Source organism: Macrobrachium nipponense, chromosome 11 (genome assembly GCF_015104395.2).
Source record: "Macrobrachium nipponense isolate FS-2020 chromosome 11, ASM1510439v2, whole genome shotgun sequence".
NCBI classification, from domain to species: Eukaryota; Metazoa; Arthropoda; class Malacostraca; order Decapoda; family Palaemonidae; genus Macrobrachium; species Macrobrachium nipponense.
In genome coordinates this window covers 87,648,747-87,675,891 of record NC_061087.1, presented here as the reverse complement: position 1 = coordinate 87,675,891, position 27,145 = coordinate 87,648,747, and the positions used below count along the sequence as shown (strand labels likewise).

At 37.3% G+C, this 27,145-nt stretch overlaps 1 protein-coding gene across 11 annotated transcripts in view; it reads right to left on the bottom strand.

Moving 5' to 3' along the window:
* The window catches only part of LOC135206918 (POU domain, class 6, transcription factor 2-like), a 978,430-nt gene that overhangs the window by 30,412 nt on the left and 920,873 nt on the right, over positions 1-27,145 (bottom strand). For 10 of the 11 annotated variants that reach the window (XM_064238468.1, XM_064238416.1, XM_064238439.1 and 7 more), the window contains 2 exons: positions 8,482-8,844; positions 2,727-2,906 (listed from right to left, as the gene is read on the bottom strand). In XM_064238468.1, coding sequence (XP_064094538.1) covers positions 2,727-2,906; positions 8,482-8,844 — 543 coding nt within the window. The remainder of the gene's footprint in view (positions 1-2,726; positions 2,907-8,481; positions 8,845-27,145) is intronic. The other variant, XM_064238496.1, reaches the window with a different exon arrangement.

The following is a 27,145-nucleotide window of genomic DNA, read 5'->3' as shown; positions in this document are numbered from 1 at the left end:
AAAGCATCGGAATTCCAACCAATAAAAAGGGAGGCAGCATCGCACAGCTGATCACGTGCATGCACGCAGTACGCCGCATACAGTATGCATACGTAGGCCATAAAATTATACACACAAAACACACATCTTGCACACACACATGTATATATATATATATATATATATATATATATATATATATATATATATATATATATATATACACACCCACATACATACATACAGGTTATGGCTATCCGCCAGTAGTTGTATATATACACACATTCATGCATTCACATATCAAAAAGAAGGAGAGAGAGAAGAGAGCGGTAGAGAGGGACGAGAGAGAGAGAGAGAGAGAGAGAGAGAGAGAGAATCGGAAGGGGTCAAACGAATTTATCAAGACTTATATCGATGATGGGAATCCATCACGACCCAACACAACTACTGGCGGATAGCCATGACCTGTGATTAGACCCTTCCGAGATAAATATAACATTTACCTGAAGACATGAAATCTACGAAGGGGGGAGGGAGGGGGGGGGGGGCGGGGGGGCAGGAGGAACGGCCATCCTCCTATGCTGGGAAATATGAGCTTTCGGGAAATATAAAACAACTCGTAAAAAGCCTCCTCACCTATGATAATTACTAGGGATAATTGGCACTGATTTATGTTGGATATGCAGAAAGAGGCCGCCACCACCCCCGTCCCCCACACACGTATTGATTATATTACCCTAGGAGGTCACAAAAACATGCGAACACTACTACTAGGCTACTATTGGTACTAGTAGTATTTCTTCCCTTGTAGCTCTTTCTACCTCCTTATGTATATATATATATATATATATATATATATATATATATAGTATATATAATTATATAAAAATATATGATGCATATAAGTACACACATACATACATACATACATACATATATATATATATATATATATATATATATATATATATATATATATATATATATATATATCTGTGTATGCACATGAGCAACACGCGCTCTCTCTCTCTTCAATAAACACCGATCTGGGGGAGCCGATACATAAAAACATAATGCAAGGAATTTTATTCCTCTCCCTCTCTCCTTTTTCCTCCCCCTTTACCTAAACAGTGAACGATGAAAACCAGAGAGAGAGAGAGAGAGAGAGAGAGAGAGAGAGAGAGAGAGAGAGAGGGGGGGAGAAGGAGAGAGGGCGAGAGAGCGAATTCGAATGCAATGTTGCACTAACACCCATTCGGACGTGAAGGTAAAAGTTATGTAATACGCGGCACGTGTTAGCTTAAATAAGCGATAGAATGAAATCGAAAGTATAAAACCGGGGCTTGCGTGCTATGGGAGGGTTATCCAAATTGATCAAAACAGCCATAGGTCGGTATTGCTTAATTCCAAACAGCGTTCCATGAATTCACAGATTCATAATAAAAATGACCGGGGCTAATCATCCCCAAAATGGCGGGGTGAGAGAGAGAGAGAGAGAGAGAGAGAGAGAGAGAGAGAGAGAGAGAGAGAGAGAGAGAGAATCTCTTTACCCTTAAATATGCTTGCGGTGTAACTGCTTATAATTAAAAAAAAACTTGCTTCAGACGTTCGCTTACATCGAATCTGAATCTTCTGCAAGCTTTCAAATCATACTGTCCTTTAAGTTATATGAGAGAGAACAAAAAACATCAGTTGTGTGTTGACTGAAGTGATGCCAAAATGATACAAGATCAAGGGTAAAAATCTACTGTTTTCTAAGGACACTTCAAGTTAAAAATTTCAATTTCAGCAACACAACGAAGACCAATAACCTACAGCCTCTTCCGGCCTCATTGCCATACACTAATATTATCAGCACCCATACAGAGCATACTTTCATTATTAAAACGTATTAACTTTTTGACTGACTGAAATTGGATTGCTTTGCGCCGTTCTCTCTCTCTCTCTCTCTCTCTCTCTCTCTCTCTCTCTCTCTCTCTCTCTCTCTCTCGTTTTTACACAAAGGCAAAGGGCGATTTCATTTAGCAAATGGCGTGTATATTACTTCTACAACATAAACTCAAAATTAATATCGGGAGATAAATTTAATCATTATTTCTCTTGCATGCGGAATGCTGCACAACTGTAAAATCAAATAATGAAAATACGTCGACCGGAACTTCGCTGTTTGAAAAATGCAGCGATTGATGGTCGTATCAGTTGTAATAACAAAGAAGTGAACTGGAGCTTAATTGCAGCATTCAATCAATCAATCATACAGCTTATCGTACGATACCTCCAAAGGTTACGGCCGGACAAAACAGATGCTTATGATCCGCGTGAAATTTACTCGGACTTCAGAGGAAAAAAAAAAAATATTAAGCTGTGTTACGTAAATATTCCTTTGACGGGAAATAGGAACGTGACTGGAATCTTGAGAACATAAGTAAAGTTTATCTTAGTTTTACCAGACCACTGAGCTGATTAACAGCTCTCCTTGGGCTGGCCCGAAGGATTAGATATTTTCACGTGGCTAGGAACCGATTGGTTACCTATCAACGGGACCTCCGATTCCGCGTTGGCAGAGCCGAGAATCGAACTTCGGACCATCGGATTGGTAGGCAAGCACGAAAACCACTCGTCCAACGAGGAACGGAATTTTGAGAAGAGGGCAGAGAAAGGAATAACAAACGGAGAAGGGAAGGAGATGATGACGATGAACAAGATAATGACGATAATGAAAAGAATAAGGTATGACGATAACTCACCCTGTGACGTCGGTACGAGAAGCTGGGCGCCCTGCACGCCCTGTGTGACATGACCGGATGTCAGCACCATCTGGGGGACATTTGCGGCGTTATTGTTGCTGTTTCCGGCGCCGTTGTTGCCGGTGTTGATGTTGGTAGGCGGAGGGGCTGCGGCTGCTGCTGCTGCCGCGGCTGTAGCAGCTAAGAGTTCAAAAAGGGGAGAAAATTAGTTCCTGACACAGAAACTCTGCCCTTTTAGAAACCTATACGAATCGGAATCTCTACTTTAGCTTCTTTTTTTTTTTTAAATTATGTATCGTGCATTCCATTTATTAAAACTAAAAAAATAAGACACAAACTAGCGCTTTTCCTGAGAAGCACCTCTTTTTTTTTTTTCTTTGTAACCTTAAGACACTTAACACATAAACCTGATGCTGTTATTTTTATGACTTCAACTAACAAGCAGTGCAAATATCTTGGCAATTGCAATGTGTGTATTAACCTACTTGGGCTTGAACACAGTAACATTTTCTCTTCACTAAAACGTTAAAACTGTTTATCTGTGATATCTCGTGAGGATGCGCTTTCATTATCTATCAACAAACGCAACAAATAAGATAAAGAGTAGATACTAAAACATACACATTGTAAACACATACACAACGAAAGCTCAAGGTCAAATGAATGTGATGGAGAGAAATATCTTTGAAAAGATATTTGGGGTCATTTTTGTTTATAAAAAAAAAAGGTAAACTTGGAACGATGATTTGCATTCCTTTTAAAACCAAATCTCTCGGTTTAAGAAAATTAAAATGAAATGCTCAGCCTAAAATGATACGAGACAAAAACTTGACAAAGGCAAACAAGAAATTCTTTCCCGCAAAAAGATTTCTCTTAATTAAAAATGAAATTGTAATACACGAGACATTTTTTGTTAGAACTTAACACAAAATCTGATAAATGGCGTTGTAAAATTGATCCAAGATGATAACATAAATTTAAGGAGGAAATAATTTTGCAATAAAACACTAAAATCAAAAGCTACTACCACAACTCAACATGAAAAAATAAATAGCAGTATTATAATAAATCAAAGATTGATTTGATAAACATATGGGCGTGGCTATGAATTCAAATGTAGAAAACATTTCCAAAGAGCAAAATTAACGAAATCGAACCACAGTTATGGAGAGAAAAAACTGCAAAGTAAAAGCCTGGATAAGGAAATAAAAGAATAGAAATGCTTCAATTTTATCATAAGTAGAACGATCACTTAAAAAAGAAAAAAAAGCAAGATGAAAGCAACGAAAAAAAATGAAAAAAAAAAATAAAAGCCCATAAAAATCAATTTCGAAAATGTATTAAGATAAAAGAAAGGTATAACGACTGAAAAAAATGTCTAAAAATAAAGAAAAAAAATTAAATAAAAACTCACGTAACAAAAATAAAGCAAATTTTCATGAGAGATGACCTGATACCGAGCAGGTAAAAAAAAATAAATAAAAAAAACAGAAAAAGTTAAAATTTTGGGGGGTGAAAATAACTTAGAGGTATAACAAAGCGATCAACCAGTAATTAGAGATGTAAATTTGGGTAAATACAGGGGTTCTACTAAGGCAATTCATATTAACAAGCGGAGGGAGAACACGATAATGAGAGCGCATTAAATGCATTTATATAATTAAGATGGCTAAAGATAATAGAAGCGAAGGTAAGGAACGCGAGTGAAAGAGAAACAATAGCGACTTGGTGATAATGATGATGACGACGACGATGATGATGATGATGATGATGATGATGAGATGAGATGATGATGAATGGATGATGATGATGGATGATGTGATGATGATGAATGATGGTAATAACAAAAAAGAATTAAAATTGCACAAAGGTTCTGGATCTATCCATTTTGTAATAATAATAATAATAATAATAATAATAATAATAATAATAATAATAATAATAATAATAATAATACATGGGGGCATGTTTGATGTCTATAATAATAATAATAATATTAATAAAAATAATAATAATAACAATAATACGAGGGTAGATGTTTGATGTATAAAATAAGAAGAAGAAGAAGAAGAAGAAGTTATTATTACACAAAGATTCTGTGCTATGGGTGAAATGCCATGCTAAAGGATTCTATGCCAATTGGTACAATAATAATAACAAAAATAACGAATCAAACAGAATGATTTGTGCCTTTGGACCAACTGCCGCCAAAAGATAAGTAATAATGAATAAATATAAGAATCTTGCAACAACTTCAGAAAGTTCCTAACTTCTATCGTTCACGATATCGAAAATCGCCCTTAAAACTCCCACCTATGTGAAGACGAAACAGCAATTCATATAAATGAAGACAATTTTTTTTTTTCACCAATTCCAATTCACGAAACATATCACTTTAGCCTAAAGACCAACTCCCGTTTCTACTTGGATTGAATGGCTCAACAGTATTTCATACACATACAAATGCACACACACACATGAATATATATTACTATATATCCCTATATATATATACACACACATATACATCACCTACATATACATACATGATATTCAATCACCTGTTACCGAATTAAAACAATCTCTTAGATATTCCTTTAACGAGAGAGAGAGAGAGAGAGAGAGAGAGAGAGAGAGAGGCGGGGAGGGAGGAGTTATAGCTATCTTATAGGGGGATAGGGCCTAGATTTGGAGTAAGGCGGGTCAGACTGATGAAGATTTACAATTGCTATATAAAAGGTCTTATTATGGGAAGACTAATTATTAGATATTTTATGGCCATGCTAAACCCGTGTAATATGTTAAGCAGTGAACAAGAGGCCGGTGATTACACGAGCCTTGTGGCCCTCCTCCGATATTTTATATGTACTCTCCAAGTAATCGACCCCATAAAACTGCAATTTGCATTCGATTATATGTTGATATCACGATTACCTGCCTCGTTATTCAATCGGCATGCAATTCCTGCTTGGGATGCAAAAGAACCTTTCCCCTAACCTCTCCCCCTCAACTCTTAACAAACCCATCCTCACCCCTACCCCAATAATCTCTCTCTCTCTCTCTCTCTCTCTCTCTCTCTCTCTCTCTCCTACCCCTTCCCTGCTTTCCTCAACAGAGCCAGATCAAAAAGGCTCCCCCCCCCCCCCGCCCCCAGACTAATGGGTGGTCGAGGTTAGGGGTGCATGTCTGCTTAATCGTTTGAAGTTAAAATCGTTCCTCTAAAGCATACGATTGTTTTCCCAAGACAAACGCAGGAATTAAAACCAATAACGCGGCCGGAAATGGCTTATAAAAGGAGGAACGTCTTTTCAATATTCCACATGGAAGGCGGCGAGTCGAACTACACTTGGGTTCTGGCCCCTATATCGATTCTCACTTTCACGCAGGATGAAATATTCTCCGTTCCTACGTAATAATTAGAATAACTAATAGTTTTAATAATAAAAAAAAAAACCGATTTCCCTCAATATTAATGATACAAATAACAGAAGAGCCGCTTTTTGAAAAAATCATGGGTACCGTGACCCCAAATATAAATGCTCCGTTCCTGAGTAAAAATTAGTATAACCAATAGTTTTAATAATAAAAAAACCGATTTTCCTAAATATTAATGATATAAATAACAGCCACTTTTTAAAGAATCATAGGAACCGTGACACCCACTATAATTAGTGTCAACAACATAGGGAAAAAATGGCAAAAAACAAATTTCATAATGATATAAATGACAGTATAGCCGCTCTTTATAAAATCATCGGTGCCGTTACTTCCAAATCAAAATAGTGGCAAAAATACGGAAGAATTTTGAACATTATATAATTCTTTTTTATATAAACAATAACGATACAAATGACAGTAGAAACGCACTTTAAAAAATCATAACGATCGTTACTCCCAAACCAAGTTAGTTCCAAACCCACGGAAAAAAAATTGAGAATAAAACAATGTATTTGACTTTTATATAAAAAAAGATAAGATATCCGAAGTTACGAGAAAGAAAACTTAAAAAGTGTAAGATTTCTACATAATACCAACATGTGGTTTCCCAAACTTTTTTTTTATAGTAAATAGTAAATGCACCCACGAATCCTTGTTAATTGACAAATTTCACGGAAAAAGCCAAATAGGTGTTTTAAACCAACGAAATGTGAAATGTGAAGTGTTACGTGACAGCCAAGGGACAGTTTAAGCGTCGCTGTCAATTAAATAATACACATTTGTGCAAGAAATAAGGAAGTTACTCTACATATAGACTTCTTTTTGGCATTTTGTTTATTTCACTATCCTGACACAAATCATTTCCTTAAGCTAATGACAGCTACACATATGGCTTGGATTTGAGACTGACTTACACAATTGTTTACAGCTAACGACTAAATGATTAAAATGAAATGGTTGTATCGATACCAAGCAGCCAGTTTTAGTCAGATTAAACAATTTTCGACGTTAGATTTTTAGCAACGTCAACTTAACCATTTATATACATGACTAAAGATATGTTTTACGGTTAAATCTCATACAACGACTATCGCGCGTAAATAAAAAAAAAATGCCTATTAGTGAAAACAAAATGTTAAAAGTTAGCCGACTTTCAAGTAAACAAAATGGTAGATGTCAAGTGACAATTGGCGGAAACAAAATGGCAGCAACCAGTCGGGTTTTAGAGAAAACAATATGGCGACGTTCATTCGACTACAGGGGAACGCTTGGTCAAATGAGTGCCGCTGAACAGGCGACAAGAAAAAGGGGAGATGAAGAGAGGATGTTGCATCTTTCTGATAAAACGAGGAAAAGGGAAGAAGTATCCCTGAATCTCACTACTATAAGAGAAACCAAAGGATGGTCATTGTAATAATATGATCTGACCATTAAGAGAGATTTAAATTTAAAAAAAATTAAATAAATAAGTAAATTAAAAAAAGATAAAAAAATGAAGAGGATAGGGGTTTTTTAGTCGTGTTTAAAACGAAGCGAAAGAACACATTCCTCGACACGAAAAGCAACAGGTAATGTTAAAAAAAAAGTACACTCAGTAGTCATGGGTAGGAACATTGAACAAGGCTTTTTTTTTTATTTATCTATTTTTTTAAGAATTCAGGTCTGGTTAGTTGGGGGCGCACATGGATAAACAATTCATACAATGGCAATAATCTACTTGCCTACATTCCGCTAAAGAAGTTTAAGATTAAAAAATATATAGGTTTGACTAATGAATGCTTAAGGGCCAATTTAGGATCTATGCATTTTCTCCATTCTCAAATGGCGCAAGCTACAAAGTATTAGGAAAAAGGCAAAAACTGGAGGAATAAAATGTATTTTAAGTGTCTGCGGACAACATAATGCGATCCGTACTAAACTGCACAGTAGGCTGCAGTCAAGAGGATGATTTCATTTTAAAAACTCGGACATAAGCACACTATGAAAAATATCTATCAATTCTTTTGTATATATATAAAAAAAACACTGAGACTGTAACAGTAACGGGCAATAACGCAACGTGACAACAGGTAAATCAAAATAAATAATTATGCAAAAAGGAAAAATATTCAAAGCTCATCTTCTACTATAAAAAAAGACTAATTGTGGACATCGGCAGTACAGATCATGGAACACGGGGGGATGGACTAAAAAATAATTTTTTTTTTTTTTTTATGAACACGGATAAGAAAAAAAAACACTGAGTAAGGCGCACACGGCGCCCTAAAAAGCTAATAATATACGTATGGTGCAATAATGTTGAAAAACAACGAGGCACCTTGCTGCGATGGAATCCTGCATTCATCACAGCAGTTCTTGATGTCTTGATGTCTCTCTCTCTCACCTGGGTGCTGCTGGGCCGCCGCCGCCGCCGCCAGGTGGGGGTGGAGGAGGGAGCTGACGCTGGGCACCCCTAGGCCGCCCTGCAGGCCGGCCAAAGCAGCCATTTGGGTCTGTAAGTTCTGTTGTAGGTTGTGGAAGTTCTGGAGGTTGTGTAAATTGTGAAGGTTGTGTAAGCCGTGTAAGGCGTGGTGTAGGCCTGCTAGGCCTCCCAGGCCTGGACTGGAGCTTCCGTGGCCGGGGGCCATGGAGGGGGCGGGCGAGGCGGCTGGTGGGGGGGAGGGCGGAGGAGAGACGCCACCTGCAACGAGAAAAATGAAAAGAGCTTCGTCAGGAGGTTTCAGTCTGGTCATCCATCCTACAGATGGTCGTTTTCAAGTGGATTTCCTGAATGTGGTCAGTTCTTAATATCTACTCAAATATTTTTTAATGATAACATTCTTTTGCCTATTTATTTCATGATTTGTTAATTTACTTTGTCTTTTTCAATGAGCATTGTTTTTTCTGTACTTCTCATTTACTTCTGTAACTTCTTTTTAATGTAGTACACCATGTTCTTTGGAAGTTCCAATTTCAAAGCAATGACCCTTGTGGGCTTTTTCCTTATACATACAGTTAATAATAATAATAATAATAATAATAATAATAATAATAATAATAATAAGTAATAATAATAATAATAATAATAATAATAATAATAATAATAATAATAATAATAATAATAATAATAATAACATTGACAATATTTCATAAACATGGAATAGTCATCATTATAAAAAAGTATTTACTTCACACAGAACAGAACATAATGCACATGAGATCTCACGCGAAGGTAAGAAAAACTCATCTCATAAAATCTAGGAATAACTCTGAGTAAACGCAAATATTTTCTATTCAAAGCGTACCACAACATTCATACTTGGGTGGGAGAATATTATTTCAATATGAAACCGAATATTAAGTAATACACACTAGTATTTTTACCTTGTACCTAACATGCACAAAATACCACATATTTGTATAAAACAAGATTGTGAAGGGAATGAATAATGTCAATGAAATCCAACCCATAATTTCCCAACAACTCACCAAGTCAAGGTCACAGGTTAAATCGTCCGAGATCAACCAGCCCTTTCCCAGTCGGTTCATTTTGTGACAGTACCTTAACGCTTCATTAAACCCTCAAAGGTAATGAGAAACCCGTTCAGCGGGAAATAAATAACGACAGAAAAAAAAAGAATGCACAGAGGATGCATTTTGAAATGCTTACGGTGGATGTATCTTCAAATGCATAGGCAGCCTCACCGTCATTTTATGAAATGTATTCGTGTGCAGCACGTTATATGTATGTAATGTGCGTAACATTAGGGATACAGGATATATATATATATATATATATATATATATATATATATATATATATATATATATATATATATATACACACATATTTATAAAGTACGAATAAATTTTCTATTCATAACAGTTCCAGATAAAAAGACACATGGAATTTGTAATAAGGACATAAAATGAACGGAAAAGTAATAGAATTAGACAAATCGGATACAGTAAAAAAAATTAATAATTACGAATGGATGAGACCATTTTTTTTTTTTTTTTTTTTGGTGGTAACCATTAGAATGAAATCGGCGCTTTACTTAGTCACATTTCCAGAAGAGACTGAAATAAACCCCTCTTTACTCAAAAACAGCCCCAAAAGAGCGGCGAAGGATCATGAATATTATCCGGGAAAAAAAAAAAAAAAAAAAAACTAGCCGCGAACATAACCCCTGAGATTTACAATGTGAATGACAATAATAATAATGAGAGGGACAAGCGTGGATGATGACGACGATGATAATGACGCAGGCGATAACAAAGATGGGTGATGATGATGATAATGATTCGGTTGCTGATGGTGAGGGTCAGGCTACATAATTACGGGTTTGATGTTAAGGTAGAGGAGAATGTACGAGGCGAATTACAGACGAGCAATTTAACGACCTGATTTAATAGCTGCAAACTCGTTATTAAGGAGGTCCACAAACCAAGGCGAGATACCTCCCTACCCCCACCCCCATCGCCATTCCCCCAACCCACCCACCCTCCTCCATCTCTGTCTCTGTCTCTCTATCTCTACGGGAATGGACAGTAAGGTGAAGTTTTCATATTTTTTGTGGGTAGGTAAAAAAAAATTTGGACACACCAACCGTAAATTATTTTAGAAATAATTACCAATTTACTATACCGCAACTCCCCCCCCCCCTTCTCTCTCTCTCTCTCTCTCTCTCTCTCTCTCTCTCTCTCTCTCTCTCTCTCTCTCTCTCTCTCTCAATGGCGATGGACAATGAAACCTTGAATATTTTTTGTAAGAAATGGACGAGTTCAAACACCACAGCCTCGAACTATCAAAGGAAAACACGACAGGACATTAACCGTAACCAACCTCTCTCTCTCTCTCTCTCTCTCTCTCTCTCTCTCTCTCTCTCTCTCTCTTCAATGGGAGCGGGCACAGCAACCATGGTATTTGTCAGGAAGGCGTAAATCACAAAGTATTCAAAGACAGGCTTGTGATATTCCACAGGAGCATCATAATAAAGTGCGCTGCTGAGAGGCTGACAGGCATCGCTGCGCAAATGTCGTCTTTTGGTGCATAATGGCACAGGAGCTTCGACGAAGAATGTTTTCCGAGAATCTTCATCAAAATCAAGACCTTGAACTATTAAGTGATGGTGAGTACCACGAAATGCCTGCTAAACGTTGTCAGTTTGATTGTTTTATTTTTAGAATAAAAAAAAAAATACAGCACGCAATCACATGCGCAAAATGCCTTTAATTATTTCCTGGAGAACAACAAGTGCCGAATGACCATCTCGCCTAACAACTGAAACGATTATGAGAGCGGCAAGATGTTTCCTGTATTCTGACTCAAGTTTTAGTAAAGGATCGACTGGCAGTTTTTAGTGTTATTCATTAAAAAACAAAAAAACTAATCAGTTCAGTGAAAACCTTTTCCGACCACGAAAGATAACCGATTTAATAGCATGTACTCTCGCCTCAGTGGCGTGGTCGGTATGGTGTTGGCGTGCGACCTCGGTGACCGCGAGTTCGATTCTCTGGCATTCCACTAAGGGGTGAGAGATGTGTATTTCTGGTGATAGAAGTTGACTCTCGACGTGGTTCGGAAACTCACGTAAAGCCGTTGGTCCCGCTGCTGAATAACCAATGGTTCCATGCAACGTAAAAGCACCATACAAACAAACAATATCATCTACTTTTCTTAACCATGTTTTGGGTAGATTTTTTTAAACCTCGTTTTGGTCGAAGAGCAAAATTTCTACTCATTTCCCATAGTTTTTGAAGCTTTAGTACATAATATTCAACACAAATCTCTAAGAAGGATTTACTTGAAGAACAGAATATTCATAATGACGACTTGAGCACAAGCCAAACTGAAACGCACAAAAAGCAAGTAATAATTTTTTTTCTAGATAATAGACTGTCCTTACCCAGAGAGATTATTCTGGAAATGAGTTTATTTAATAGTTGCACGTGAACCAACATACTAACAAACTGCCACTAATCGTCCCAGTAAAGCGACACATTAATCGAAAACTAGGGTGACAAGATCAGAGGAGTAATAAGTACTGTACCTCAACCGCCCCACTCTGGAATTCTTTCCCTCCTTTGGTTTTCAGTGATTCCGATAATACATTCTCACGCTTAGACTAGATAAGAAAATGCGACTGATCATTCATCCGGCCTTCTTTTATATGTATATATATATATGATATACATAATTTATATATATATATTCATATATATACATATATATATATATAAATATATATATATATACTATATATATATATATATATATACATAATATATATATGTGTATGTATGTATGTGTGCATGTCCCTCTTTCTGACATATATTTCGACCGTCTCACAAGGCAACAGCGACGCCGTCCAAACTAAAAGACAGCAGTGCAATAATTCAATACCCGCGGCTTCCTTACACGCAAAAATGCACGACCAAAGCACAGCACAGCACAGCACAGCAGCATGCATGACATTCAGCGTAGATGATGTGGATATGTTCTAAGCCAACGTTTTACCAAAGGCCAAAGGCAAAGGCTCCGTCGCGTCCCTTTTGTTGTAATGGGCGACTCAACCAAATTACCGAAGGGGGAGGGGGTGGAAGGGGGCGAATGTGGCATCCTCCACGGTCTGATCATTTAAAAGCCAAAAGGAGGCTAGGCACGGAGAGAGAGAGAGAGAGAGAGAGAGAGAGAGAGAGAGAGAGAGAGAGAGAGAGAGAGAGACACTTATGAACCTTAAACATTGTAGTTATTTTGTGTGTGTGTGTGTGTGTGAGAGAGAGAGAGAGAGAGAGAGAAATATATGCTTACATGACAGACACTGAGGCCTACAGTAAAAGGCACAAAAGATTTTCATCGGCACTTCAGCCGTTCCGTTTTTACCTTTAACATTCACAAATTAATTGCCTGATCTCCTCTGCTCTCCTCCTCCTCCTCCTCCCCCGTTCATTTATGATTCATTCCCCCTGTAAATACGAGCCAACTATCACAGGAGTCCTTTAATGCGGGGCAAAGTTTCATTCACCTCTTTATACACACACACATATATATGTTATATATATATAAAGTCGGCCCGAAGTCCCCCAGGTAGGAAATTACGTATAAGTCGCTATCTACATAATGATGTCATTTACTACTGAATAAAAGATTAATTGCCACTGTCACAATATTCGCCAGCAATCAGGCACCCCACTTACATGCACCTCTCTCTCTCTCTCTCTCTCTCTCTCTCCTCTCTCCTCTCTCTCTCTCTCTCTATCTCTCTCTCTCTCTCTCTCTCTCTCTCTCTCTCTCTCTCTGGTTAGGATTCTCTCTCTCTCTTTCTCTCTCTCTCTCTCTTTGGTAAGGATTTCCTCTGTCTGTTTGTCTGTCTGTAAGTACGTCTCACTGGTTAGGATTTACTCTCTCTCTCTCTCTCTCTCTCTCTCTCTCTCTCTCTCTCTCTCTCTCTCTCCCTTTTGCAGCCAAGTAATGGAAATGGCCAAATTCAACGAAAGTTTAAACACAACAATTACCTAATAAGTGGAGGTAAGTAGCTGTGGGCAAGCGGCTTTTGTGAGAGTTAAACTTTCTGTAACTAGATACTTAATTTCTGAAGAAGAAGAAGAAGAAGAAGAAGAAGAAAACGAAGAAGAAGAAGAAGAAGAAGAAGAGAGCTCGTATGTCAACTGTTGATTGTTGACATTTCACAGCAGTTATTAAAAATGATGGAAATACGCTACGAATCAAGCAAAAGACGGGCGATTACTCCGTCTGAACCATAAGTTAATTCCTCTGTCATTTTTTTACCCCCTGAGAATTCACGGCTGGTTACCACAAATATGCGAGGAAAAGTACATTGGCAAAGGGTTATATATAAACAGCTATTTTCGTTATATTCACGAGTTGACCAACGAAATAAAGGTCGATTACACATTGTAGCAATCAATCAATCACCAATCACAACAAACTAATTACCGGAAAAGACACCCCGCGATAGAAGTTAACAACGAGACAAAAAAAGAAAGAAAGAAAGAAAAAAAAGTTTACAAACGCGGCAGCCACAGGAACGACCTTAAACCAACAGCGGTAAAAACACGGCCAGAAAATTAACGCTTATTGGTACACACACACACACACACACAATTTCGATGGCAGTCAAAATTAGTAAGAGAGAGAGAGAGAGAGAGACGAGAGGAGAGAGAGAGAGCTAGGGAGTCGAGAAAAGGGAGAAAGAGCAAAAGAGAGAGAGAGAGAGAGAGACGAGAGAGAGAGAGAGAGAGAGAGAGAGAGAGAGAGGGGCGGCTAATAATGGATGGGAAATGAATCTAGCTGAAGTAATGAGTCTGTTAAGTCTATAATTTGGCCCTACTTATCCATCATTATATCGCAAACAACAGAACAAAAGTTTGGGCCCCTCTTTTTTTTTTTTTGTTGGACAAACTAAGGCGGGAGAGAATAATAATAGATGTTCATATTATAAAGTATTAATTAGCTAAAGTTGCTAATTACGAGTGTATCCGGTCTCCTACTAGGCACTCCGACGGTGGTGAGGTCGGACTTGCATAGCGCTTGCAAGCACATTTTGAGATGCTCTCTCTCTCCTCTCTCTCTCGCTCTCTCTCTCTCTCTCCTCTCTCTCTCTCTCTCTCTCTCTCTCTCTCTCTCTTTTCTTGGGTCAGGATAATTGTTTAGGCTGGGTTTTCGAGTTATTGAAACATTATTATTATTATTATTATTATTATTATTATTATTATTATTATTATTATTATTATTATTATTATTAATTATGGACGGACGTAAAGCATAAAATAACATTAAATGACTACTTGGGACTTATAAAGTACATTATTATAATTATTTTATATCATTATTATTATTATTATTATTAGTTAGTAGTAGTAGTAGTAACTAATTATATAAAAAAGTAAACTACTTACATATAAAATATCTATATATATATATATATATATATATATATATATATATATAATAAATACCCCCACAAAACGGTAACTTTCTGTAAGAACAGAGATTTTCTAAATGGGACATTTTACTGTTCAAGGAGACAACATCATGACTGATGTCATAAAAAAAAAATCAAGTGAATTCTATATACTAGACAAACTAACCCAAAGAAACATAAAAACGTAAAATTTGAAACCGACACCAGAAAAACTTTCCAAGAAAAATAATGATTTCTTTTATACTCTTGACATTTCCAGCATAAAAATGGGAAACATTCAGAGAAAGAGATTGGCAACACTGAAAAGAGGGTGGTAACACTGCAAATCGGGCGGTTCTTCTTACCAGTCTAAATACAACAGGTGACGGAATACCTTACTGATTCATCTTTTATTTCATCATTATTCGCCGTTGCGTAATGGTTCGCCTCACAGAGAGAGGAGAGAGAGAGAGAGAGAGAGAGAGAGAGAGAGCAACCTCGATGAATCATTGAGATTCCTACATCTGAGAGAGGGTGGGAGGCAGAACCCTCTCTCTCTCTCTAAGTTAGAGCCTAAGACTAGAGGCAACACTAGCTCTCTCTGTCTCTGTCTCTCTGTCTCTCTCTCTCTCCCTTTTAAATACGCCCGCGTCTCCTCAGCCCATCTAAACGTTGCCCTCTTCCCTCACAACCCCACTTACTTTACCCACACCCACACCCCCACCACCCTCCCCCCGCCCGACCCCACCCGCCTTAAACCCAACCTTCATACCACATCTACAATTCACATAATTCTCTCCTAATTAGCATACACATGCAATTTTATTTAAGAAGATGCAATTACAGCTAATTATCTTCAATGTCCATTATGGCAATTGTGATGCATGCGAATGTCCACCTAATAATGGACAACAGAGAGACATGATGAATGTTTCAAAGAGCGGAACGTCACGAATACGACACTCCCCTGGCACGACACCTACCTCCTCCTCCTCCTCCTCCAACACCCCCCCCCCCTTCCTTACACACTAAAGAAAAAAATATCTACGTCGACGGTTATGTTTATGTCTACCTATTATCACCGCTGTCGTTAGAGTGCCCCTACGTGAAGATAAGGGAAAACGTGTTAAAGAGAGAAGGAACGCAATAAACGGATGATGATTATCAGAAATAAATAAACGCTAATCAGCAAACAGATTAATGGGTGCATAAGGACCAGTTGAGAAATCTGCCCTTTTTAAAAAAAATATTCTTTGTCTCGTTGTTCCTACATTTTTATCAACACAATTCAGAACACCACTTGCGCATAATCTTCACCTCATATCTTCATGTAATGAATATATTCTATTCGTGTCTTTCCTTCCTAACACACCTGCCATAATATATGAATATAAATATAAATATAATATATATATATATATATATATATATATATATATATGTATGTATGTATATAATGTGTGTGTGTGTGTGTATACACATATACGGTATATATATATAGCCACTCCAGCGACCTAGAAAGAATAGAAAGAGCAATAAAAAAAAAAAGAGGAATTTGCAGAACGGGAAACCATTCTTCATGTATAAGCAATAACGATTGCTTCTTATGATAGCAGATCCTGCTTATACTGCTTCTTATGAGGACAATCAATACCTTTTTTCAACCACTTCAAGCATTCAGCGCGAAGAAAAGCCGCAAGCATTAGTTACATGGAAGTTTATCGTTTGCGAGAGAGAGAGAGAGAGAGAGAGAGAGAGAGAGAGAGAGAGAGAGGAGAAGGATAATCAGAAGGAAATCTAGAAGTTAATGAGAAAGATATAACAACGTAAAAAATGCCTCATTAACACGGAACAACTAATAAGAGCATTCAGTGGGTTTAAGTGTCTCTCACTTCTTTTTTTTTTTTTAACTTTCTTTAGTCCCAGATTCCCCAGAAGAGGGAGAAGTGGGGGGGGGGGGGGGGGGGGGGGGCTGGGGGGGGGGGGGGGGGGGGGGGGGGGGGGGGGGGGGGGCTGTGGTGAAAAACGACGCTGGGTTGAAAGGCAAATGATTCGAAATTTAATCCACCGGCAGCAAAAAAAAAAAAAAAAAAAAAAAAAAAAAAATCACTAAGAGCCCATTCCGAAATGACCCACGAAGACATCATATGCGCATCGCGATGCTTCATCATTCGGTGCTCTCAATGCTACTCAGTGGTCCTAATCCAAAAATGAAACTGATTTGTACAACTGGGGTGAATGGGGAAAAGTCCCGTAATCCAGCAAAATTAAAAGTACATCGTCAACCGGACGCGATTTTTTTTTTCCTACCGATGAACATAGCTGATAGGGTGAAAGAATTCTTAGTTTTGTGTGACTAGAGAGAGAGAGAGAGAGAGAGAGAGAGAGAGAGAGAGAGAGAGAGAGAGAGAGAGAGAGTTAAAACTTCACAACTACACTTGTGGTTCAAGTCAATGAGCAAGAGGATGAAATTATAAAGATGGCAAATATTCAGACTAAAAAAATATATGATAAATAATTACATAGAAAATGATATAGTAGATAACCAAATGGATAACAACACTGCAGATAGCCATACGGATAAAAGTATGGTGAATAATCACTGTGATAAATATATGGTAAATAACTCCAAAGAGGATTAATATATGGTGAATAACCAAATGGGTAGCAATACTGAGGCTTACCAAATGGTCTAAGTATGGTGAAATATCACATACATAATATGACCGATAACTAGTTACTTAACACCGAGCCACCCAAAATGTCAACCAAAACTATGCCACCGATGTAAATCAAATTGCTAGTCCGTATACCAGGAATTAAGCAACACGAGAATACACACAAAAAGAGAAAACGTCACCATACTTTCTTAGGTATGCAAAAAAAAAAAAAAAAAAAAAAAAAAAAAAAAAAAAAAAAAAAAAAAAAAAAACAGGAGACGAAACTAAACTACAAGTTGGTCGAATTACGTTGGTGAATCATTATGCAATCAAGACCGATTAAGGCTCAGAAATGCGAAAAGGATTCGTCATGCAATACGAGAAAATGCAAGTTCGTCTTGTCATCCCAGGAAGGAGGTGAACCGCCCAGCTACTGCCTAAAGCAATAGAGTTTATATTATCTTCGGGATCTGACCGTCTCGGTGGCCACTGCTGAGAAAATTCGGTCATTCTAAATTCAGAATACACAACTCTGAGCATGTTTTGCACCTCACTGTGAAAATAAAACATAATTAAAGAATTAAGTTGTGCACACCTATAAATTAACACATAAAATGCATACGGAAAACTTCTAACAATGTCTGCGAAGTCATGCAACGCAAATAAACGGAAGCAATATGATAACGAGTCATGTCTTGGAACCGTCCTCCTTATGCCAGGGATTTTCAGTCCCACGGAAAGAAACCTGATAACTATAATGGCCGACTCGAAGTAACGAAAATTCAAGCCTTCAAATAGACAGCCTACGGAAACATAACTAGTATGAAAAGGCATTCTTAAAAAAAATAAATAAATAAAAAATAAAAATATAAAAGGCAAATAGATGATCTGACTAGTGCCCTTATCTAGCCCAGGCCCGAAGATAAAAAATAAATAGATGTGAGATGGAAAATAAAAAGAGTGGAAAGTATTCATAGTATAAAAATGATTTTTGGGAGGCACAAATAAGACAAAGATAGTCAGTCATTAAGCGCCTTGAGAGCAAACAAATAAGCACTGAAGAATAAGTTTTTGTTTCCGAGTGAACGAGATAACATGCATTTAACCAGACAGATAATTTTAAAAGACTAATATGAAGCGCAATTCTGAATGACAATATTTGATAAAATCGCCGCTCAATCACTTGGCGGACGGCGGGAAAAAGATGCAAATCTTCGGGAGCACCTTTTCACAGGACTAGAATAATGCCTTTTATTATGTTAAGTGGTTTGCCGCCACTATCAAAAGAAAACAAATCAAGAGTAAATTCTCTCTCTCTCTCTCTCTCTCTCTCTCTCTCTCTCTCTCTCTCTCTCTCTCTCTCTCTCCACATTTAATCAAGCCAAACATATAGACCGATTAGCAAAAGAGTAACAAACAGCGCCATTCAAACACCTCAGAAGTCGGCCCACGGGAGTTTACTACCAAGCGCGAAGTCATATTCTTCCACTTTTTCTCTCTAAACAGCACGAAAAAAAACAAAAAAACACATCATTACGATAATACCTCCCTCTGGGGCTTTTACAAAAAAGTAAAAAAAGAAGAGAAACATACATCGACCGCCAGGAGTGCCACCTGTTGAGCGTAGACCTAAATGGCACGGAATTTAGAAATAATGCCTGACGTGTAGGCTACCGAAGAGTGCCAGGCAAGAGAATGGTTGCAATCTTCTGGTATACTTTTACTATGAAATCTAATCTGCTTTTATTCACACACACACACACACACACACACACACACACACACACACACACACACACACACACATATATATACATATATGTAATTGGAATAGCCACAATGACCCCTAAACTTCTCGAATTCTTCGCGCTATTTGGATACGCTTCGAGAAATTGAGAGGGCACTGTGGCTACTACAATTACAATTAGTAATAACAGGTAAAAAGTGATCAGTAGATTCCATATATATATATATATATATATATATATATATATATATATATATATATATATATATATATATATATAGAGAGAGAGAGAGAGAGAGAGAGAGAGAGAGAGACGGAGAGAGAGAGAGAGAGAGAGCGCACTGCAAACAGCAATCACAAAATACACGAAAAAAACATTACAACAAGGAATATAACTCATCGCACACACCTCATAAACGGATCACCATATTTGCTGAGGGACATTCCTTCGAAAACCCAATTCCTTTATAACAAAAGGAATCCAGGCAAGAAAGCAGCACCAAAAGAAGAAGAAGAAAAAAAAAAGGAATTCGGCGCTAAAAATGAAGTCGTTCTTCTTCAGTAAAGAGAGAAAAGAAAACTCCCGTTACACGAAACCTTCCGTGAAATTTATCGCTACATTAAATCCACGCTGTTTAATGGCGGTCGAAGACGCCTGACAATACATTTCGTTTCATTGAGATTTTCTCATTCAATAAACCTGGTTTGCTAATCCCAAACTTTCAATGCCTTAACCGCCTAAATGCAATACAAATAATTACTATGTATATAAATATACATATACATATCCATATATATATATTACTATATATATATATATATATATATATATATATATATATATATATATATAGAGAGAGAGAGAGAGAGAGAGAGAGAGAGAGAGAGAGAGAGAGAGAGAATAAGTGTGGCAGTGTGGCTATGCAGAAACACAGTACACGGATCCAAAAATAAGAATAAATAATATGTCTATCAGAAACACTTTCTCTTAACCAACATCAGGAAGGAATATACACACGACACCATAACCAATCTCAACAATATCCCCGTGACCTGTTAAATTAAATTCACGAAATAACTTGTGTATTTTAACAGATAGAAAGAAATCACCTTCTGAACTAACACTTACTTCAGGCGAATAAAACCTTGGCCTCTGCGCTCATGCACTATTGTCATGACAAACGAAATCCCAAATGTCAATTGAAGAATGTAATGAACATTTAGCAAGGCGGAACACAATGTATTGCCTCCTCTTACTTCTCCTTACTTTATCGCCCTCCCCTCCCCCTTAACACCTGCCCCAAATCCAAACCCTTCTACTCTAATCATGATACAGACCCCTTCCCCTCTTCACCCCCACCAACCAGCCCCATAAGAGAGCAGACCCTCCAAAGAGAAGAAAGAAACTTATTATAGCTCATTCCAAGAACACGTGGGTCTCCGAGCATTAATTAATAATGTCCGCACGCACGTGAAAATCTATACTAACCGTCAATTAACATTAAAACACACAGGTATAGCCCCCGTCTCGAGACACACACATATACATACACACACACACACACACACACACACACGGACGTTTCATGACCCGTTCACCTGCGCCGCGACTGTATAACAACTGCTTAATGCGATGTTACTGATGTGTAATTTAGAGGGTAATTCCTGTAATATTCACATGGATTAAACATTTACGTAGACTTGCTAAGCTGATAATGTGAGTGTGTTTGAATTTAGGGGGTTTTCTTCGAAGGGGGAGACACGTCTATATACAGGGATAAGGGCCTATTTCAGCTGTCTCTCTATCTTTATATATATATATATATATATATATATATATATATATATATAATATATATACATACACACACACACACACACACACATATATATATATTATATATATATTATATATATATATATATATATATATATATATAATATATATATAATAGAGATAAAGGCCTATTCCAGCTGTCTCTCCTATATTATATATATATATATATATATATATATATATATATATATATATATATATATATATATATATATACACACGTGTGTGTATCAACACATATTGTTGACATATTTTCGACGAATGACGAGACTGGTATAAGATTAAATATAAATAAATTACAACGCATAAAAGAGAATAAAATTCGAAAAGACAGTACGCAAACTGTATAGCTATACATATTAAGGCAATTCTTATAGCCTTATTTCACACGTCACAGGGATTATTTCCGTAAAAAATAAAGAAAAAAAAATTAAGTAAAAATAAACTGAAAAGATACTGGATTACAAACCAAACGACGGCTGGCATACGGAATAAACATACTTATATAGATATCCATCCATTCAAAGACATTCCTGACAACCGATCCATGTGATATAATGAGGAGTTACAGACCGGGCGAAAATACTGTTCATGCGTTGCTAAGAGCAGGTTAAGTAGCGAAGGAAGGAAGGAAAGAATACTGAGATGGGGGGATTAGAAGGGAAGGGGGGGGGGGTATAGGGAGGCAAAGACGGCGAATGAGATTGTAGCGATAATGAATAAAAGGCTACTTGTGAGAAGGAAAGAGAAGAAGAGAAAGAATCTTGTTAGAGTGTTGAGTAACGAAAGAAGGGAAAAGTAGAGAGGGATAGAGAGAGGGGAATTGGAAAGAGAGAAAAATTGCGAAGAGGGTAATGAAGAGAGGGAAATTCGAAGGAGAGAGAGAGAGAGAGAGAGAGAGAGAGAGAGAGAGAGAGAGAGAGATTTAAAAAAAAGGAATAGGAACGTACGAAAATCTGCGAAGCGGGTAGTAAGGAGTGGGGAATTCGAAGAGAGAGAGAGAGAGAGAGAGAGAGAGAGAGAGAGAGAGAGAGAGACGGGCGAGTATGATTAGCATGACGGCGAGAATACCGGGTCATGCACAAAATACACTCAAGGTTGCAAGTGGCGGCGGTAACGGCAGCAGCGCGCACACACGCACACACACACACTTATATGAATGATTATTACCCGTTCTTGCATAGCAAATGATGGCAATAACGGACATTGCGCCATTAACGGACATTAGTCGTCACTTATTTCTCAACGGCAGTAATAGCGATGGGGCTAATCAGCGTCCTACGACTTCACTTATTCCTTCGGCAGGAGTGAAGGCGCAGGATCCAACCTAAATGCAGGGCGGATAGGAGAGGGCAGAAGGATGGAATAATGATAATAATCCCAAAAGGCAACTTAACGTACGTGAACTTGACGAAAACAGGAATCATGTTAATATTAACAATGAAAGTAACAATTGCGCTATATAAATATAGCAAATAAACAAACTAAGGTTTAAAATGAAGAAGATTATCAATAATATAAGAAGAAGAAGAAGAAGCAGAATGATCGCAATTAATGTAAATAAAAGTAGAATGGAAACCATGGAGAGGATGGGGTTTGGATAAGAGTCGGTAAACCCTAACCCCCACAACCCCTCCCCCCCAGGAGGAGGAGGAGGAGGAGGAGGAGGTGGGGGAGGAGGAGAACAAGTAACGGAATAGGTGTTGGCGTGTATCAGTTAACTAAACGCAACATATTCTTTCACTTATGATACATTTCAATTTACAAATTGCTCTAATCGATGGCCAGACACGAAAGAAGAAGGTTCGCCTCGGCGTCCTGGCAAGTCGCTTCCTTTGAAAAGAGCGGACACGGGTTGTCCATTTAATCATTCCGTCCCGGAATCTGAATCTAATGCCCGCACAAGGATTTCCTTCTAATCACAAATACAACATACGTAGAAGCTAATACGTCAAGACGCTAATAGACGTATAGCGGGCGAACGTCGTCGTCGTCGTCGTGTGCGTTCTACCAACGGCACTGGCCCTTCTCCTCTTTCATTAGGGTCTCGCGAAATTACAAAAATGGACCGCATGGATTTTGTTTACCGAAATGGAGCGTGCGAATGTAAACAGCAGCGGATTAATCTGTTCGTGCTGCTGGCTCTCTGATGATCTACCTAACTGCTTCCGTTCGTTCGGGATAAGATTACGAAAGACAAAAGGATGTAGAAAAAAAAGCAAATTTCTCCGGCGAGGAATCAGTCAGATTAATTAATCGAGAAGATAATCGAGACGTGTTCCTTATGTCAAAATTGGTGGTGGCCTCGTCTTGGATGAAATATAATTTTGATAAAAGCTACTATCAAAAACCGCTACGCACTGATAATTAAAAAGTAATCAGGAAAAGACGTGATTTTCTCACATCACATCATGAGGGCTAAAAATAGCTTTTAACTTTGCTTTAGTTAGAAGAATGATTTTAATTATTCAATGTGTGTAAACATTCCATTGTAATAAAGGATACGGGAAAAATGAGTCAAACGCAATAAACACGAGAAAAACATCTTCGTAAAGACAAATATAACCTAAAAAAAAAATCACTACATTGAAAATGTATGTTAACATGGAAATATATGTTAATAAACAGAAAGTGAGACGTAAAAATTATTGCAAGATATCAAGGTAAACGACAGACTTCAAACTAAATACTGCACCATTGACACTCTCCAAAACAGAGATCCGCATTGCTCTCTAATTCTTCCAAGAGCTAGCAGCATTAAATCAAACAAAATGGAATGAACAAGAATAAAAAAGAAGAAATGAAAAACTTCGCGTTCTACATAGCGCGGTAATTACAAAATATCGGAAAAATTCCAAGCAGCGACTATTCGTCACAAAAAAGAAAGAAAAAATTTAAAATAATGACAAATGATCCATAAGTTGGGAAGATAAGAGCTGAAGTACATAGAAACCTGAGGGGCCAGTATAAGAGGTAATGAATTGAAGAGCTATTGAGTTGAAGAGAAGGCGAATTGAAAAGATAGATGACTTGATGATATAAAGTGCAGGAGCTATAACTTGATATACTCAATTTCGTCTGGAGGCAATCACACGCCTCACAGTGTTCCACTTTACACAAGTATGGAAGAGCTGACAGTCACAAGTCGCAAGTTCCAAAGTTTCAGCTGTAATTTTAACATCAATTTCTCTCTCTCTCTCTCTCTCAAAAAAAAAAAAATAAATAAATAAAATAAATAAATAAATAAATAAAAAAAAAATAAAAAAATAAAAATAAAAATAAAATAAAATAAATAAAATAAATAAATAAATAAAAAAAGGGGCTCCGTTGGTTCAAATGTAGTCAAATTCAGTCAGTAGTTAAATTCAGCCATCTTAATTGCAATTGCGTAGTAATGACTCGGAAACCGCTTAAGAAAAATTGTAGTACACTTTATTACTTATGAAATCATTACTGTAGTACCGGTGTTCGCTAATTCTCCCATGAAATGAAATGTCCCGACAAAAAGCTAGGAGGATATACCAATAAGAATGGATATAAATTAGGGACAGAGAAAAAAAATAAACAAAAGAAAAGAAATTAACAACAGAAATGTCCTTACACTAATGTCAACGAAAGATATACTGATGATAACTTAAGACGCAAGAGCAACTACGACGCGACGATGTGAACGCAAGAAGGGGGAAGGAAACGGTAATAACTTAAAATGAGAGAGAGAGAGAGAGAGAGAGAGAGAGAGAGATCCCGAAGCGATAACTGATTGGCGTGTTCTCCGGCCACAGCACTACGTCACGTATCATTACTACGGCACTAATAAATTCTCGGAATTATAACCACTGGCTTTTCCAAGCCAATTAACTTGATATATAAAAAGAATTATGAACAATATGGAGAGAAATCAAACCGTTGTACACAAACTCACTCTCTCTCTCTCTCTCTCTCTCTCTCTCTCTCCGGGATCGCTTTATAATAGAGCATTATTAATTATCGCTGGGGAGGGCAGACTATATGGGCCACAGCGCTAAAGATATTGAGAAGGAAACCATTTTCTTGCTTTGTGATATATGTATATATATATATATATATAATATATAGTATATAATATATATATATATATATATATAGTATATATATATATATATATGTATAATTTTTAAAAGCGGACAATATTCCAAGAACGAATTATAAATATATAAAACCTTAACTGAAAAAAAATAAAAAAGCAACCAAAGTTATAATTAATTTTGATCACTTCTTCAAACTGACGACTCTCGCGAGTACTAGGAATCAAATGATACTAAAATCCTCCATAAAATAACATTAAAAAGACCCAATAAACATTTCTGGGAAAAACTTAAAAGGCTAATTAACATTAATCATTCGCGTCCATTGTTCCTAACACACAGGCGGAGACTTTAATTGAATTTTTGATAAACATATTTCCGCACCGGCCATTAATTCGGGCTAAATGAAAGGTATCTGAAATGAGGCAAAGACAAAAACAGTCATGGCGGCCAATACTTGTGATTCGGGGTTGGTTTTCTCTCGTTAATTCGTAATTTGCCTCGCAGGCGAATACACGCAATTGCTCATGAGTCAGACTTCTGTAATCAATTTAAAAAATACAATTTGCGAGAAGTTTTCTTCTTTGATATAGTTATGAAACCATAGGTGATAAACGTGCGTTTCCCGTGGGCTTTTCGATTCGCTATATTTCAAGGCAATCAAATTGCAATGCAATAAATTTTTTTCTTATAAAGCTCACGCACATAAGACGAACCCCAGAGTTGGCATAGAAAATAATTAAAGGAAGAAATGTACGATATTAATCCCCACCCACTAACAGCCAATAGATCACGTCATAAATGGTGAAAGGAAGAGAAAATAAATCATGGGAAACAGAAGCAGGAAATGATTTCAGAAAAATTGGCGGGAACGGGAAATAAATAGCAGAAATGAAGGCAGTCAATGACGTGGGATCTGACTTCCGCTCTCTTGGATTTTATGATAACCGGCGTCACAATAAGTTTCCGGCCCTTCTCATGTTACGCTACACCTCCAAAGGACAGAATTCCTTTTCCAAGAATTCGGTTATGAAGTGTTAAAGATATGTAAAGCATTGGCGTACAAATTGAAGGACAGGAGTTTTATCCATGGTGGACGTTAAAAACTGAATGGAATAGGTTTTCTAACATTGTAAATATAAAGGACAAACACCAAAAGAAGTTGGATCACATCACACACGTTAGAAGCTAATCTATTTCCTTTCAACGAAAACCCACAATGTTATATACGCGGAAATGGTTTAACATAGGCCTAATTCGTTAACTCATTCAAACATGCGTAAATAAAGCCACTTTTGCCCTCTTTTGTGCCATAAAACAACAAGCATACAAAAAATGTCCATTCCACTATCTCTCAATCTCTCTTTCAATGAAACAGTAATTCTACATTATAAAAAAAAGTCTCTCTGTCTCTCTTTCTCCATCTGTAGGGCGAGGTCCTACTCCAACCGGCAATGAATGGGGGCTACCAAGCCGCTAGTACTATAATTTCCGTATAATGAGACTTACAATGTCGGGCGCTGTTATTCGCTGCCTGAGGGCTGGTCACTTCCCAAAAGCTCCGCGTTTGTAATTATCTCTCGACCAATGCCGACTCCCGTAGTAAATGAGTAAATGCCTTGAACTACTTTAAACTATCGTAGTATACTACTCTGCCTTGGGCCGCTGATTGAAATGTCGTGGCGAGTCTTGGGTAGCTTCGTAAAATTTCAGAGTTGCCGCTTAATTCGTTTACATGTTGTTTCAGTTTATTTACTTAACTCATTG